This window comes from Carcharodon carcharias, chromosome 7, assembly GCF_017639515.1.
Source record: "Carcharodon carcharias isolate sCarCar2 chromosome 7, sCarCar2.pri, whole genome shotgun sequence".
Taxonomy (NCBI): domain Eukaryota; kingdom Metazoa; phylum Chordata; class Chondrichthyes; order Lamniformes; family Lamnidae; genus Carcharodon; species Carcharodon carcharias.
This window is the reverse complement of record NC_054473.1, coordinates 109,477,648-109,496,510: the sequence shown is the minus strand read 5'-3', so window position 1 is coordinate 109,496,510 and position 18,863 is coordinate 109,477,648. Positions and strand designations below refer to the sequence as shown.

The 18,863-nt window shown below is 41.3% G+C and overlaps 1 protein-coding gene and 1 non-coding gene across 5 annotated transcripts in view; both read left to right on the top strand.

Moving 5' to 3' along the window:
• Window positions 1-18,863, top strand: part of st3gal2 (ST3 beta-galactoside alpha-2,3-sialyltransferase 2) — a 461,264-nt gene that overhangs the window by 343,247 nt on the left and 99,154 nt on the right. For all 4 annotated transcript variants that reach the window (XM_041191558.1, XM_041191556.1, XM_041191557.1 and 1 more), the window contains one exon: window positions 7,988-8,181. In XM_041191558.1, the coding sequence (XP_041047492.1) occupies window positions 7,988-8,181 (194 nt within the window). The remainder of the gene's footprint in view (window positions 1-7,987; window positions 8,182-18,863) is intronic.
• Window positions 7,697-7,757, top strand: LOC121280601. Its single transcript, XR_005943654.1, has one exon. It is a non-coding gene; the product is annotated as a U7 small nuclear RNA (small nuclear RNA).

Genomic DNA, 18,863 nt, shown 5'->3' with positions numbered 1-18,863 from the left:
TCTCACCAGGCTCACTCAGCTAAGCATGTGGGGATTCGTTAGGGTGAATCCATGACCTGCATGGACTGGCACTCCAACACGCACTTTTAATTATCTTTCTATAAAATTCCTCCCTTTTAAACAAAGGTCAGTTTCCTCCCACACAGCCCTATTTATCATGCCTCCATGTTCCATGCATTCATCTCCAGAGAGAGCAATCTCTTAACTGATTCCTTGCCAGTGCCACTGATCAGCTGGCTTCTTGGCACATGTACAAATGGTCCCCAGATTGGTTACCTCTTATTTTGGCTTCCTTGCTGTGGAGAGAGCCCATCAGGCAGTTTTCTCCAAATGTAAACCTTATACTGCTGAATAAACCAGTAATCCTCACAGCCAGTGCAGGAAATATGGCGACTGACATTTTATTAAGGGTTCATTAAAAACATGCATTGTTGCTTTTCTTTTTAAATGGCACTGGACTCTTCTAAAGTTGAACTATAATTACCCACAGAATGGAAAGGCTCCTGCCTACAGCCCATTTAGCAGTCTCTGCACACAGGCTGTTCTGTTACGTCCAGGGAAGCGAGAGCCCTTAGCTTTTTCAACAAGTTGCAATGAAAAATCTGTGTTAACATGATACCATGTCTTTGCCTTTTTACTGGTTAGCTGCTTTGACTAATACCTCATTTATAGTAAGGAATGAAGGTTGGATTCAGCTAGGAGTCTGACCTCCACCTACTGCTTGTAAACTGAATAAATACAAGTAATGTTATTCAGAGATCAGCGCCAAGAACCACTGACTCATCTCAGAGCTGCCATTCTGAGGCTAGGTGTAGGATTCTATTTGAGGCTCACAAATCCACAATAAGCTGGAGCCCAGGGAGACCAGAAAAGGAATCTTGCTATTTGGCTCATCATGCTGCAGTCGGAAAGAACTGGTTGCATTTATTTTTTGGGGAAGATTTTAATTTTAATGAGGTCATGGAATTTTGCAAAGCTCAATGAAAATCTAACTGCATTGTTTTCATCAATGCTCATAAGGCTGTTTATAGTCTTAGTGTCATAATAGCTGTCATGAAGAATTGGAAGCTCCGGGAGTAGTTGACTGAATCTTGAACTTTGTAATGGATGTGTGTTCCAGCTTATATTGAAGATGCTGTTTGGAAGATGCAAAAAAAATTCTGCCTCATTTGTTCTAGCTTTTTATTTTACTATTGGGAGTTCTAGGCAATGCCAACTTTACCTTTGGCACACTGCTCCTAAACAGCACACTGAGAAGAGATAAGGAAAGATTTGGTCTTGATTTCCTGCAGCTATAGAAAAGTTTCAATGTAGAAGAAGCCCGCACATATAAGACGTATGTCTAAACCAGTCTCATTGACTCATTCCTAGGGCATGCAACTTTGCCAAATCTTACAACGAGAGAAGCAGAATTAAGTGGGGGGGCGGGGTGGGGGGCAGATGGATACACCTGGATGTCTGGATGTCTTGACTCAGTGGTAACACTCTTTCTTGCCTCTGAGTCAGAAGGTGGTTTCAAGGCTCATTCCAGAGATTTGAGCCCATAATCCAGACTGGTGCTTCAATGCTGTATTGAGAGAGTACTGTTGTCTTTCCATGAGACATGAAAACCAAAACCATCTGCCTGGTCAGGTCTACATTAAGGATCCCTTGATACTATGTTGAAGAAGAACAGGAAAGTTTTTCTAATGTTTCGGCCAACATTTATTCCTCAGCAAACGTCACTGAAGCAGATGATCCAGTTGTTTATTTACCTGATCTTTGTGGATCTTGTATTTGCTGAAATCACCTGCCGCATTTCCTACATTTTTATTCATTCACGGGATATGGACTTTGCTGGCTGGGCCAGCATTTATTACTCATCCCTAGCTGTCTTTGAGAAGGTGGTGGTGAGCTGCCTTCTTGAACCGCTGCATTCTATGTGGTGTAGGTACACCCACAGCGCTGTGAGGAAGGGAGTTCCAGGATTTTGGCCCACTGACAGTGAAGGAATGGCAATATATTTCTAAGTCAGGATGTTGAGTGACTTGCAGGGGAACTTCCAGGTGGTGGTGTTCCCATCTATCTGCTGCCCTTGTCCTTCTAGGTGGTAGAGGTTGTGGGTTTGGAAGGTGCTGCCTAAGGATCTTGGTGAATTGCTGCAGTGTATCTTGTAGATGGTACATACTGCTGTTACTGTGCGTCAGTGGTGCAGGGAATGAATATTTGTGGATGTGGGTCCAATCAAGTGGACTGCTTTGGCCTGGATGGTGTCAAGCTTCCTGAGTGCTGTGGGAGCTGCACTCATCCAGGCAAGTGGGGAGTATTCTATCACACTCCTGACTTGTACCTTGTAGATGGTGGACAGGCTTTGGGGAGCCATTACAACTGCAAATATACTTCAGAAATACTGTGATGCTGCTACAGATGCAGATGCCTCCTTAAATATTGTGATGGCATTGATTCTAGGAATAGGGATTAATCAGCCAGAGGGCGAAGCCCACACCCTGATGTAACCTTGTTGTTACGACCGGGATGGGAAGAATGCGCGAATTATCAAGCCCCACTACTCCACAAGCCATACCATTAACTTAAATGTTTAATTTTCTCACCAAAATGGCCAATTGCGAACCTATACCTCTAGTACCCAGAAGTAAAGAGACTCTGACCAGGCTTCTTTCAAAAACTCATAATGATTAGTTTATTTTAAAACAAAACTTCTTTTAACACACAATTGTAATCAGGAAGTATAACTGTCTATCTCTTCCTAAAGAAGCCCCCCAGCACACACACAGGCACATACACAGACAAACAAAGGACAAGCAGATAGAGTCTCTCTGCAGAGATGGACTTTGGAGGATGAGCGTTATAAAATAAAGGTTAAAGCTCACAGGGTCTTGACACTGTCAACCTGGAGTGCTCTCATGTGAAGACGAGCCAGTGGTTCTGGTGGATGCCTGGACGTTCTTACTACTGGTCTCAGCTTTGCAGGTGCAAATGCTGATTGGTTACACTCAGATGAGGGTTCTCTGGCTACAGGTTGATAGCCACACACAATTTTAGGCAAGGTAGAGAGAAAGGGAGCCAGTCAAGGTAGCCTTCTTTCCCCAGCTTATTCTCCAACAAGACTGCCTTCCAAACAAGCAGGTTCACAATTTAAGCTTTTTTCCTCTGCCATGTGATTGCCTTTTTGTTTCCCAGCTTTTATTAATTAAAGTCCTTTGCAGTTCAACAAACAAACATCTCTTTCTCAAGTACCATATAGCTGATTTCTTGGAAGTGGCCTGCTTGTTTACAGTTCCAAGGTGAACTTTTAATCTTCTTAAAAAAATCCCAGGTTAACATCCAGATGACCAGATCAAGCCAAATCCTTCCATTTTGTGAAAGAAAACTTCAGTCTTGAGAGCTATGATTCTAACACTGTCAAGAGGGCATTCTGTATTTTCAACACCAGGATCTTTAATGTCTGCCTGAGCAGAGAAACATGGCCTCAATTTCGTGCCCCATCCAAAGGACAACAATTCCGAAATTGTCTCTGTGTTATGTGTTCACGACCCAGAGTGGAGCTTGAACCCACAGGTTGAGAGTGTTACCAACTGAACCAAAATGGCCTTGAAATTCTGAAGAGCATCTCCGAGTCTCCCAGCAGAATTCAGCAGCACACTGACAGAACCTTCTCACCCACCAAAAAAAATGTCAACATTCTATCTCCTGCTCCATGTACAGGAAAAGCTGAGCACTTTTATCCAGCTCCATCTGTAATATTTCACAAATCACTTCCAGACGTCCAGAAGTATCAAAAGTTTAAGAAGAAAGGCACCCTTTTCTATAGCTTTTCCTGACCTTACGCAGAGCCTGGTATTTATAAACTACTGTATGTCCACAGAAAAAACCCCTCAGCAATTAGGATCTAATTGACTTTAGCATGTGCCTATTTAGACCACCCACAAAGCTTTATTCGAGCTATGATCTTTAAGAGAGAGACTGGGGCAAACTCAGCTCTTTTGCAGCATCAAGATGTCACAACTGTGCTCTAGACTCCAAGACCATTTATGAGCATCATCATGGGAGATCAGCCAGTGTAACAAACATCAAGAGAAAATTAACAGCCCAGGCAATAAACAGTAGCTATTGTCTTCCCTGTGCTGTAACTCTTTTCAATCAACCAAATAAACTAAATTAATAAAATTGGAGACAAATTAAAAAGCAGCCCCTTAAAGGGAAACTGCAAAAACAAAGACAGAATTTAAAGGAAACTTACAAAGATTAAACTAAAATGTGATTAAGAGGGTCACTAAAACATTCAAGTCCCCGCCGTGCTCACCAAGCATGAAAGGCCTTGACAGTTCACGTAGACACGACGTGATCCCTCTCAGGGGACACCCGGCCATGAACATAGCCACGGAAAAGGGGCAGATAGTTGGGTCGGACAACCCCCTTGACTGGCCACTGCCAGGACCTAAACACAGCACCTGAACAGAGTCTTGAACTCTGGACCCTGAGATTAAAAGTCTGGTGCTTTACCGACTGAGCCACCTGGCCCAATAAAAGCACTACACTTACAGAGAAGCAGTTGATAAAGTAACAACAAGGATCCTGTGTTATTGACTTTACTTCTCTCTGAGCGAGTTACATCTGAATGTTGCCCAGCTGAAAACTGTTAAACGAGTGGAAAAGTTCAATGCACTCACTGTTGCTATTAGTGGTTTGCAAGCGGAAAATAGTTGAACATGGAGAATTAGACCTGATAACCATTGTATTTTGCCTACACAAAGGTGACTGGACTTCAAAAGCAACTCATTGTTTGTGACAAAAACAGAATTACCTGGAAAAACTCAGCAGGTCTGGCAGCATCGGCGGAGAAGAAACGAGTTGACGTTTCGAGTCCTCATGACCCTTCGACAGAACTTGAGTTCGAGTCCAAGAAAGAGTTGAAATATAAGCTGGTTTAAGGTGTCTGGGGGGTGGGGGGGGGTGGGGGGGTGGAGAGAGAGAGAGAGAGAGAGAGAGAGAGAGAAGTGGAGGGGGTTGGTGTGGTTGTAGGGCCAAACAAGCAGTGATAGAAGCAGATCATCAAAAGATTGTTGGTGACATCTTTTGATGATCTGCTTCTATCACTGCTTGTTTGTCCCTACAACCACACCAACCCCCTCCACTTCTCTCTCTCTCTCCCCCCCCCACACACCTTAAACCAGCTTATATTTCAACTCTTTCTTGGACTCGAACTCAAGTTCTGTTGAAGGGTCATGAGGACTCGAAACGTCAACTCTTTTCTTCTCCGCCGATGCTGCCAGACCTGCTGAGTTTTTCCAGGTAATTCTGTTTTTGTTTTGACTTCCAGCATCTGCAGTTTTTTTGTTTTTATCTAATTGTTTGTGAAGTGCTTTACAACATTCTGAGGATGTGTAAGGCATCTTTCCCTAGAAATTAGGAGATAAATCATTAAATCAGTTTTTTCACCCAACTTTGATTAATTGTTACTTTTCTCCTGTAAATTTTGGAGCAGAATTCTTCTGTAGTTATGAAGGTGCAGGTTGCTTGATTGATTGCTAAATTCAACATTGAATAATATGAGCTATGTGCCTAATGTGATTATCTGTGTGCATAACGCCACTAGAAAGAGGGTTGAGCTTACTTTTCATTGCCTTATAGAATGAAAGTTACAATGGCAGATGTCTCTGCTCTGTGCACAGAATGTACAAATAGACACAAGCTGAGCTGTTCCACCTGTTGAGCCCCATTTTATTTAGGTGGAGTCAAGTAGAAATGCAAATGAGTTTGTAAAAAATCTTCTTTTAATAACTTGCAAAAGTCCAAGTTCCATCCTTCAGGGCACTGCCAAGGCTGAAAAGAGGTAAATTAGGTAAATGGGTTACTAGAGATGTCAGTAGAGTCCAGAAAATTCGAATAAAATTGACAGTGAGGCATTGCAGGTTAAGACATTTTTATACTGCATAGCTTTTTCTTCTTCATTCGAGGGGCAACAACTTCCATGTACTGGATTTAAAAGGCTATTAGAAGTGTTTTTAGTGAGCAAAAATTGAAATGAAGACTTTTTGATATTGATGCATAATGACCTTTATGCCCTTCTTGTGGTTCTTATGATTGGATTCCGTACTGGGGCGTCTATTGTTATAAGACATCTGAACTCCTAAATGTAAGAGTTTTAGGGCAAAGAGTAACAATTCTATGAGTCTGATTCTAAGCGCAGAAATGTTTTTATGCATAAGCTAGAAACTTCCCCCCCGTTGTGGGGGGAGCTGTGCGAGGACAGGTGCGTACCCATTCGGTGTCCCCGACTGGGTCCGCGCTGCCATTTTACATGAGTGGGCCAATTAAGGCCCACTCATTGCGACGTGTGCCTGGAAGTGCTGGGCACTCTCTGTGCGAGCTGGGGGGTGGTGGTTTCCCTGAGTGGCTCCATGCACTCTCATGCGCGCAAAAGATCTCCCTCAGGCATGGAGGTTCCTCAGGGAGATTTGTTTCAGTGCTAAAGTATTAAATAAAGGATTTTTAAACTTTTGCAACATGCCCCTTCATGTGACAGTGTCACATGAGCTGGGAGATGTTAATGAAATTTTGTAAAAAAAACTTTACTGATTTTTTAAACACTTCATGAAACCTCATCCCACACTTGGATGAGGTTTCATGAAATATGCAAAGGCCGCCTGGGCTCTTTGCCTGCCCGCCAACCTTAAGGTTGCACGGGAAGCTCATTTAATTGTTATAATTAGTTTTTATAAGGCCTTTGACAGTTTGGCGGGCACACAGCTGAGTCGGCTGTGCACCCGTCGAACTGAAAATCTAAATGACGCGCGGTGACGTTAGGACACCTGCCCGACATCAACACGCGTCATTTTATGCATCGGCGAGCGGGCCCCGTTCCCCATTCGCCGATGGGAAAATGCTGCATGCTGCCCATAGGGTTGTGAGACTGTGGCTTACACTAGTAAAGTTATAGATTGGACCAAAGACCGTGACATTTAAGAATAAATTAAATAAGTGGTTGAAGGGAAGCAGTATAAAGGAATATGAGAAAAGGGTGGACACATAGGTTTGGGACAACTGCTCATACGGAGAATAGACAAAAACAGATTGGTCCAACCCTTCATGCTATATTTTTTGTTAAATTCTATGTAATTAGATTACAACCTATAACTCACTCCCAAGTATCCATTATTCAATATATAAACCATCTGAACACCTCAATTAGATTCCAACCTGTAACTCACTGCCGGGTATCCATTATCCTACATATAAACCATCTGAACCTCTCGATTAGATTCCAGCCTGTAACTCAATCCCAGATATCCATTATTCAATATATAAACCACCTGAACCCCCTCGATTAGATTGCAGTCTGTAACTCACTCTCTGGTAGCCATTATTCTATATATAAACCATCTGAACACCTCGATTAGATTCCAGTCTGTAACTCACTCCTGGGTATCCATCACTCTATATATAAACTATCTGAACACATCAATCAGATTTACTGCCAGGTATCCATATTTCTATCTATATCGAAAGCCATGGATTGGATTCAGACCCATAAGAATGGACTAAATAACTGTGCATTATGGAGATCTGACTGTATGTTACTGTAAATGCATGCACAGGGTTATATTGCAGTGTAGACCAGTGCCTGGAAGTCCTACTGCAATCAGATGTTTCTGTTTATGATTAATTATTGAAAACCATCAAAAAGTATATTTTCCCCCTTTACAGCTCTTTTGGTATTTGTCCTGAAGGTTCCTGTTGTTACAATGGAAGCCTCTGCGCGCACGTGTGTGTTTGTGTGTGTGTGTGTGTCTGAAAAAGTGAGTGCTAAATAAATACATTGGGAGTACAATGAGAGGGTTGACATAGGGATTGAATCACAGCTGGATAGTTTGATAAATGAAGTGGTGTTTCCTTCTCTTACTAAAGCACATTAGTCTGGTTTTTCATCCGCTGACTACTTTATTTCAAACCCCATTATGTCTTTTTCTTCCCCTGCACCTTCCAGATGCTTCAGCCACAGTTCAAACCACACAACCTGAAGGATGTTTTGTCTAAACTCTTCCTCATTGTGCCCGGAGAGAATCCATACAGCTCATGGAACCATTCCCGCTGTCGGCGCTGTGCAGTGGTGGGGAACTCTGGAAATCTACATCAATCTCATTATGGAGCAGACATTAACTCACATGATTTCATCATGAGGTAAACTCTAAGATTGCAGAACACTGAGGGGCTATGGTGGGAAATCCTTTATAACTAGCATTTTTTTAAATTCCTGGTTAAATGCCAGGTCTCTGTTTCCCAGTGAGAATAAGATAATGTTTGAATCCATGTTAACTGTTTGATACTGAAGAAATTGAAATAAGAAGAGAAAACATTGGAATACAAAGCGGGTTAGTCAGCATTTGAGGGAAAAACACAACACAACACATCTTTTGAGTGCATACTCTTGACCTGAAACTCACTTTCTTTCAACTGATATGTGTTTTCAGCATTTTCTCTTTTTGTTTCATATTCTCAGCATATAGGATAGGTATTAGAATACGAAAACATCCACACAGTCCATTTAATTCATCTTCAACCACTCTGATACAACGATAATGGAATTATTGACTAATCACAGCCATAAGTCTCTATCAATGAGTCTATAACAGACCCAGACATTAGGTGAGGAAACATGCCCGAACATGCTACATTTACTGTACATTATGTCTCAAATTACTTACATATTGTCTCCCAAAATGTTAATTTATGAAAGAAATTTAATTTGCATTTGTATGAATCAATACTAACTGCTTCCACCATCTCCTTAGAAAGGGATCTTAGAGCATTAGGTTGATCCCTCACTGAAATATTGGGCCAGAATTTGCTTGTTAGTTAATCTAGCTTATGTACCTTTACATTTTAAAATCTTTGCCTATTAGGTTGCTGGACATGTGATCTGACAATGGTAACTCCTGCCATTGACTGGAAAGACATCAGGAACAGTTGCATATTTACACTGCGGCCACTGGCACATACACCAATCTAATGCCTTTCTGGTCGGCAGGCAGCAGGATAATTGATGAAGCTTGAAATTCTGAAGACCACAAACAACTGTGCAAAAACTACCATGTCCGAAAGTTTCTTGTTCAGACCAGCATGGAGGCAAAAGTTTGAAATGTTTCGGGCTGTGAGTGGTGGAGCTATCACCCAAGTTGGAAAGGCTTTGTGGAGCAAGTTCCTGTGCAGCCCAGCTAGCTCAGTTGGTTGTTAATGGGACTCTTAATTTTTCATGGTCTCGAGCTCCAAATTGTATGATGATTTTTGATTCGATGTTTTATCTAAGAAGGTAATAAATCGTACTCAATTAACTGAGCAAAAAACTTTTGGACAAGGTAGTTTGGGCACAGTTCTTTGACTAATAAGGTTTACATTATGAAATGTTGTAGCTGACACGTTCATTGGATGGAGCATTTGGATGGAGCACCTAGAGAACCAGTTATTGTTGCTGGCATTGCCCCTACTTTCTCACTGGCATTCTCCCCTCTTAATCTGTGATGATTTTGCTATCCTGGTCTTTATTTTCAGGTATACATACTTTTAGGATGGAGCATGCAGTAGATTCAACACTATAACTGCTGCATCTCTGTAACTGTGCATGTGCAAGAAGTGCTGCTTCTAGTGTTGCAGCACTAAAAAATGCAACCTAACGGTCATGGCAATGGGGGATCGGGCGACCATGGTGAACAATGGAACAAACGGTGTATCTCCTTAACCAATGAGGGTTGAGGGTTAAGAAGTAAACAGAGGGTCTGACATGGAGGGTGAATTCACTGTTAAATCTGGTATAGAAATAAATAGTGGGAAAGAAAAATCGGACTAAGAACAGGGAAAAAAGGGACAGAAATAAATGTGAGAAAAAAATTACATTTTAAAATTTGATATTTCAAAAATCTCCAATAACTCACAGCTTGAAAGAATGAAATTCCATACTTTTCGTGGTTCACTTTCTAGGCCAGAGAGGTTGGCAAATATGAACAATTATGTCATTGTTTAAGGGCAATTATGATATTAATGACTACACTTAACTTTCTTTGGCAGGTTTCATGGGTAATTAATGTCCAAATGCAGCAATTCATGAAAATCATGCGAAGATTAAGGGTGAGATGCCGTTCTCCCGAAACTAACAGTAGAGCAATCTAGCAACTTGTGGCAACTTGCAATTCACAGGATATTGCTATCTCAACACTAGTTGGCCAGTTTTCACATTAATAAGAACATATATTGTTCACACACCATTATTTTTTCAGCAAATCCTGGGCCATTCGTTTCCATGGGTTAGTTTTGAATTTCTCCCCTTCAAGGTTCTACAGTTAAGGTGAATCAGTTTGTCATGGTCTGTATTTTCTAGCCCCTTTAGAATCATAAAAGCAGCAATCATATCACCTCAGAATGGGCTCAATGAGCTCAATGGCCTACTTCAGTTTTTATGTTTGAAGCTGATCTGTCTTTTGCTACTGAAGAAATTACTCTGTAAGGCTCAGTACTTTCTGCTATACTGAGAGGGGAATGCACAATGAAACAGCACTTAAAAGGACACTGCAGGAGATCTCCAATTTAAAAAGGACCTTCAATCATCAAGACCCTTTTAAGGATTAAAAAAAAAACAAACAAAAAAACTGCGGATGCTGGAAATCCAAAACAAAAACAGAATTACCTGGAAAAACTCAGCAGGTCTGGCAGCATCGGCGGAGAAGAAAAGAGTTGACGTTTCGAGTCCTCATGACCCTTCGACAGAACTTGAGTGAAGTTCTGTCGAAGGGTCATGAGGACTCGAAACGTCAACTCTTTTCTTCTCCGCCGATGCTGCCAGACCTGCTGAGTTTTTCCAGGTAATTCTGTTTTTGTTTCCCTTTTAAGGATTGTTGTGCAATCTGAGATTACCAAGAGACTTCATTTCTAGCCACAGTCTGGTCTGATTCGAATGTCAAGGTTTCCTGTCTCTGGAGAGAAAGGGGATATTTTGACGTGTCACAGAGGCCAAACTGGAGGCTGTGAACAGAGTTTCAGAAATTATGCTGTTATGTTTCTTTAAATTCCCAAAAAAATCTGTGGATTTAGCAGTTCTATTTTGTTGATCCAGGCTACCCAATTGCTTTTGAACTGGATAGTCCACTTCTGGGGTCACTACTAACAATTGCAATGTTAGCAAACCAGATAGGAAAAGTCACATTCCAGGAGGGATCGTTTCAAAAACTCATTAATGGAAAGAAAGAAGACTTACATTTGTACAGCACTCCTCACAACCTCAGGATATCCCAAAGCATGTTGTAGCCAACTTTTAATTTACGCACTGTTGAAATATAGGAAAAGCAGCAGCCAATTTGTGCACAGCAAGCACCCACACACACCAACATGATAATGACCAGATAATCTCCTTAGTTCTGATGAAGAGTCATACGGACTCAAAACGTCAACTGTGTTCCTCTCCGCAGATGCTGTCAAACCTGCTGAGTTTTCCAGCTATTTTTGTTTTTGTTTCAGATATCCAGCATCCGCAGTGTTTTGCTTTTATCCATTTTAGTAATGTTGGTTGAGGGATAAATATTGGCCATGACACCAGGAAAAACTTCCCTGCTCTCTTTTGAATACTGTAATGCCATGTGATCTTTTGCATCCAATTGAAGGCAGACAAGGCTTCAGTTTTACTGTACTATATAAAGCTTATTTCCAGCTTGTTTGCTTCTGTCAAGTGTGCAAACCTGAGATGTATGTGAAGTTTCTCAACAATGGAACTTAAAAATGTTTGTATAGTTATTTCCTTTTAATCCCCTTTAATTGTGTCAGACATGCTGAGCCAGAATAGCATCAAAGGGTTGATTAAAATGTGGCTGGAGGCATCCTGCTGGTATTTAGAAAGTGCTTACTTGAAACTAGATTGAAGCCCAATGTTATACATAATTCAACTGCCATTCTTTTTATATGTACATATTGTGGGAGCAGTTGTGGTAGAGGCAAGCTTAAAGGGACAATCTAGAGGCACTGTTGCACAGTTGGTTGTTTTGTTTACCATGGGTGACCAATACTTCCCCATGCTGATGAAATTAAATGTTAATGTACAGCTAGAAGAAGAGAGCTAGATTTATTCATGTGAATGTAAGGAACACTCTTTTTCAACGAGTCACACAAATATGAATGTGACAGTACCTGAGGAGAACTATCTGCTATTTTGATTATAAACCAAAAATCGACAAGAATTTTAATTTAGGTTCTACCAATGGTTAGTGGCACCCTACAGACCAGAAAGACCCAGTTTGATCCCATACTTGTGTAGAGTTAGATGATGTTAGTCAGGGTGGCTGTAGGACAGTATGATTATCCTACAAACCATTAGGTTAGAAAGACTAAAAATCAGCCAGGGTTTCCATTCCTGATCATCATCAGGAACTGGAACTGGAAAATGTATGAGTGGGTGAGGCAACAATCCTGCTGGCCACTCGTAGCCCCCACCATCAAACACCCCACCAACACTCACTGATTTGGTTCTCACAAAAAGGAATATGCTTTTGAGTGACTGCCAGCACTTATGGAACTGTCACAAGTAAAAATTGGTACCTTCCGGAGATGAAAACATAAAACTGGAATGAGAAAGAAATAGAAAATCAGTTCCAGCATGAATCATCTACTTTTCCAAACCCTAGACTCCTTTGCAACATTGCCCTCTCCGCCATCCCCACACCTCTTTGTGCGCTCTACCTTTATTGGCAATGCCTTCTGTTATCTTGGTCTCACACTTCTCTCTTCCTAATTCTCTGCCCTTTTTTACCTTCCTCCACCCCAAGTCAAACCCTAGCACTGAACATGCCTTCAGTTACTTCCCTAACCTCCTTTCAGAAGTCGAGCCATCGGTCTCCTTTGCAAACTGCTTTGGGATGCTTTACTATGCGGTTATCTGATTGCACACTTACCTCTGAGTTAATAGTTGTGGGGTCAAGTCCCTGTCCCAGATTTGAGCACTGAGAGGTACTGTCTTTCAGATGAACTGTTAAACTGATGTCCTATCTTGTTTGTTAATGTGGATCCCCTAGCATTTATTAATAGGGGCATAGTGTATAAGAGCAAAGAGGTTATGTTGAATCTGTATAAGACACTAGTTTGGCCTCAGCTGGAGCATTGCGTCCAGATCTGTGTGCGCACTTTAGGAAGGACGTGAAGGCACCTGAGAGTGTGCAGAAATGATTCATAAGAATGGTTCCTGAGATGAGGAACTTTGGTTATTAAGATAGATTGGAGAAGTTGGGACTGTTTTCCTTGGTGAAGAAAAGACTGAGAGAAGATTTGATAGAGTATTCAAAATCAGAGTAGATAGGGAAAAACTGTTCCTACTCACGAAAGGATTGTGAATGAGAGGGCACAGATTTAAAATAATTGACAAAAGAAGCAAAGACGATATGAGAGAAAACCTTTTCACACAGCGAGTGGTTAAGGTCTGGAATGCCATTCTGTGATTCTGTGATTACTCAAAGAGTGAAGGGGATCCTCTTCAGTGACCTGGCCAACATTTATCTTGCTGAATTTGCCTACATAGCAGCAGTGAATGTACTTTTGTGAAGTGCTTTGGGATGCTCTGATGTTGTGAAATGTATTTTCTTTCCAAGGGTGCTATGCAAATAAAAGTACATATTACAATTGGGGAACAAAATGCTTTCGAAATCACAGCTTCTGCACTTAATGGAAATCAGCAGACTATATCCGTGATGAGAGATATTTTGATGAGAGAACTGTTCCTCGGTAGTTTCATAAGTAGTAATGGTTAATGGAATTGTCCTCTTCTTAAAAAAGAAATGATACAGCTGTGCCCAGTGGGACTGCTGCAGTGAACCCACATTTCACTATTCCTATTGGTAGTTAACATTTCAAGTTTCTGGTGCCTGGAATTTAACAGGATTTTGATGTATCGTTAGAGAAACAGCAGTAGGGGGCAAACGTTTAATGTCCTTTTAAAAGCAGATGATTTCTATCACCAGAATATCTGTAGAATCTGAAATTAGAAAATATGTACCTCAATTTTAAGGTGAATGTTGTTGAAATAAGACTTTTACTACCTGATTTAAATGTTTATCTTTGGGGTTCTCCCCCTTTTCCCTCCTCCTCCTCCGGAAGGCCTTGGTAAGGGTTTTGCACAGATGTAGCAGCTCTTCAGAATCTCACTCAATTTGCAACCCTAGGAAGACTATTCATCTATGAATGGTATGATCCACAGCCAATGGCTGACACATGGAGCGGAATTTTATGGCCCCTCCCGCCAACGAGATTTTCTGGTCCCGCTGAAGTCAATGGATTTTTGAACGGCTTGCTGCATTTTACTGCCCTGTTCCCGCCATGATGGGGCCGTAAAATTTCATCTGAGCACTTTCTAGCAATCAGGCATGGAAATCCTGTCCAATTGCTCACTTGGCTAGCCAAGTGACATTGAGACCAACTGTAGTACCACGTTTCTGCCCGGCTGAGATGAGCTAACTCAGCATAAACTTGGGATCAAATCTATGTTGCATGACTGTGTACCACATCTGGCAATGCCCTCACCCACTGAGCTACAGGGCGAACTACCGTCCATACCTACAATTGTTTCATTTCTTATAGTGGCCATTGTAAACTGAATTCAGTAAGAAATATGACAATCAGTCGCTATTGTTCTTCATATTATTTTTCTTTGCACCCTCATTCTGCTGAATGAAATGGTCAAATGAGTTGTTGGTGTGCTTCCAGGGAGAGCTGCAATCTGAGGGTAGAGTTGAAGGAATATGTTTCCTTTCCTCATGCCCCAAATTTTTGGCATTGCTTATATCCACCCTCCTTAAATTTAGCCTTCCAATCCTAATTGAGCAGACTTTGAATCACTTGCTCATTGTCCTCTAAATTGAATGATACTGTTGCAACCTACCAGTGCAGCAGTTGCTGGAAACTACACAGTAGTGTTTTAGTCAAACAGCCATGTCATCTATTTGGGCTGCTGCAAGTAATTAAATTTGAGAAAGCCCTGATTGGAGTTGGGATGGATGTTGCTATTTCTAATAAAAGTCATGCTTGAGTAATCCTGTGGAACAGACTATGTCTGCAAATATTGAGTAAAGATTGAGAAAGATCTATATCAAGTTTGCCAAGCATTTATGTTTATCAAATCGATAACACATTGAACTAGCATATGCATGCATCATATACTATACATTTTAGAACTTTGCAGTGTATGATGCATATAGGCATCAATCTAAAAATTAGCATAAACTGACAAACAACTTCAGAATAACCTGACAAACAGTTCCAATCATCTGTCTATGCAGTCAGTTGTCGTTTTTAACTCTCATTGTGAAATTCCCATTGTGTTGCTTACTTTCCCTAATGCAAATTGTTGGATAATATTTTTAATGCTAAAACACTTTTGAATTATCAGCAAGCCTGTAACTCTTTCAAGTACAAACACATTTCCATCTGTTTCAGATGAAGTTACATTGTTTCATAGTTTGCCATTGTGAGATTTGATCTCTTGATCTTGGGGTTACAAAACCCAGTACCATAACCACTTGGCTATTTAGGCCAAGCATCAGCAAGCCTGTAGTTGCACTGAAAGTGCAGCGGAACATGGGCTTGTTGTAATTAGCTAGTGAAAGATTGTGGAGAAATTGCAGGCCACTGTGGTTATGCACTGCCAGCCTCTACTGCTAAATCTGATCTATTTGGAGCAGAGTCTGAGGCTGTACTGTCAAGAACTACAGTCCTCCTGAGCTGTTTCTAAACCTTTATTAATGTTCCTGTAATGTATTGACACTCAGGCAAAACTCATTTTCCTAAATTTTTGCAAAGCAGTCTGCCTCACCTGAAGGAAAATGTGAACCATGCTAATTAAACATCCTTATTATTTGCTCATTCAAATAACTGCATGGCAAAGATGGTTTGATAAAATCCTTTATGACGAATATTATACATTTGCATTATACATACATATTACATTATCATCAGGTCACTGCTCCAGGCCTTTATTGTGCTTAGATGATCTTCTGCCACCCAGATTTGTCCCCTGATGTGGAGTGAATCAAATTGGTTGAAGACTGGCATCTGTGATGGGGTACCTTAGGAGGAGGCTGAGCTGGATCATCCACTCAGCACTTCTGGCTGAAGGTGATTGCAAATGCTTCGGCCTTGTCTTTTGAACTGACATGCTGGGCTCTCCAATCAGTGAGAATGGGGATATTTGTAGAGCCTCCTCCTCCTCTGGTCAGTTGTTTAATTTCCCACGGCCATTCGTGTCTGGATATGAGGACTGGAGAGCTTTGATCTGATCCGTCGGTTGTGGAATTGCTTAGCCCTGTCTGTCGCATGCTGTTTCTGCTGTTTTGCATTTATGTAGTCCTATGTTGTACCTTTACCAGGTTGGTGCTACATCTTTAGGTATGTCTGTTGCTGCTCCTAGCATCCTCCCCTGTACTCATTGAACAGGTTGATTCCCTGGCTTGATGGTAATGGTAGAGTGGGGGACATGCCACACCATGAGGGTACAAATTGTGATTGAATACTATTCTGCTTCTGCTGATGGCCCACAGCACCTCATGGATGTCTAGCTTGAGTTGCTGGGTCTGTTCTGATCTACCACATTTGACACTGTAGTGCCACACAACATAATGGGTGGTATCTTCAATGCGAAGATGGGACTTTGTCTCTAAAGAACTATGCTATGGTCACTCCTACCAATACTGTCAAGGACAGCTGCATCTATGACAGATGAGGATGAATCAATCAGGTTTTGCCCTCTTGTTGATTATTTCACTACCTATCACAGGCCCAGTCTGGCAGATATGTCCTTCAGGACTAAGCCAGATTGGTTAGTAGCTGTGCTGCCAAGCTACCTTTGGTGATGGACATTAAAGTCCCCAGCCCAGAGTACCTTCTGTGACCTTGCTACCCACAGTGCTTCTCCAAGAAGTGTTCAATATGGAGCAGTACTGATACATCAGCAATAGGTATTTGACCTGATGCTGTGATACTTCATGGGGTCTGGAGTCAACGTTGAGGATTCCCAACTTTCCTGCCTATATACCACAGTGCCACCACTTCTGGGGCCAGGGAAAGAAATGCTTCTCCTGTTTCTGAGCAACTTATTTACCCCAAACTCCCTCCCCACTATTTCATATCCTTAGGATGCCAAGAGTTGGGAATCATAGTCACAGTGGCGTCGAACTGTTTTATATAGGTTTAGCAAAACTTCCTGGCTTTTGTACTCTGTGCTTCTCTATATAAAGCCCATCAAAAGCTCAGGTTTCAGTTTGATACACTTTAAGAACATGGCTTTGTCAGACAATTACACACAACTTGGTCGTTCATATTATGCAACCAGCTCTGGTACTTTAATCTGGCCTTATACAATATCCGAACAGCAATATACAAAAAACCTTGAACAATCCTTACACAAATGAGAATATCTTGAACTAACAGTGACATATTCTATTGGTGCATAACTCTTGGTTTCACTTTCAAGTTTAAAAATGGCAAAATCTTCTAATAAATTAGCACCAACCAATTCACCTGCAATCATGTGCTGTTTCTATCCACACAAGTGAGCTTTGTTAACAGAAAATTTACACTTTGCATTGAGTGATACATTTTTTCTTATTTTAAATTGAAACTAACCACATTTACAAATGCCCAGCATGGAGCATATAATTGGAGACCTCAGCAGGCCAGACAGCATCTGTGGAGAAAGATACAGAGTAAACCCTTTAGGTCCATAATCTGCACTAGCTCTGATGAAGGGTCTTTGACTTCAGTTTCTCTCTACACAGATGCCACCAGATGTACTGTGCATTTCCAACACTTGCAATTTCTATTGGAGCAAAAATAAGCCCTTTTTCCAGCCCGCCAAAATGCAATAAGATTTCTTGTGAGCCTCCCCTTCAGAAAGAAACCCAGCAGCAGCTGAACAAGATCTGGTTTGGGACAACATTTAAGCATAAATAATTTTATAAAAACAAGTCAAAGTGTGAATAAAACAAAAAAACTTGCTGAGCAAACAAAAAAATCAATGTCAAAGCAATAAAATGATAATTTTTAAAAATGAGTAATTCTCGAAAATGACCATTAAAAGTTCCAAGCACACCTATGTGTGTGTGTGTGTGTCTCCCAATCTCAGCACTCTCTCACACATAGGGCAGGATTTTACGTCCCGTGGGTGGGTGCACGCCCAACCCGATCGGCCATAAAATTGCGTGCGATGATGTCGGGTGAGTGACCTGATGTCATCACGCGCTCACGTGATATTTCACTCGGTGGGAGTGAAATTAATTAACAGGCCACTTAAGGCCATTAACAGTCCAATTGACGATGATTTTTTGTTGCCCATGTGATGTTGCGTTCATCACAAAATGAGCAGGTAGCCAGCCAACATTTTCAAAAACCTCATTCAATGTGATTAGTGAGCAGTTTAGTAGATAGTTTGCTGCTGGTGACTTATTGGTACTTGGCAGCTTTATCTCTGTTCAGGGCTTCATTCATAGCATTTCCAGGCTTCATTTCAGGACAAAAACAGAATTACCTGGAAAAACTCAGCAGGTCTGGCAGCATCGGCGGAGAAGAAAAGAGTTGACGTTTCGAGTCCTCATGATCCTTCGACAGAATGGTCCTTTTGTCTTTACTATGTATCACAGTGGATAGGCTCAATCTGGTTGCCATATCTATGAATTGTAGTAAAAAAAAATCCTGTCCTTGTCCCAAACTTTCAAGTTCTTTGCCACTGCATTGTTAAATTCCCTGGCTAGTGGCAAGGTCACAACAAGAATGGTGGTGTCTTGATATTTAACTCAAATTTCACACTGAGCAGTGATTTGTTCAATAAGGTCATCATATCCTTTATC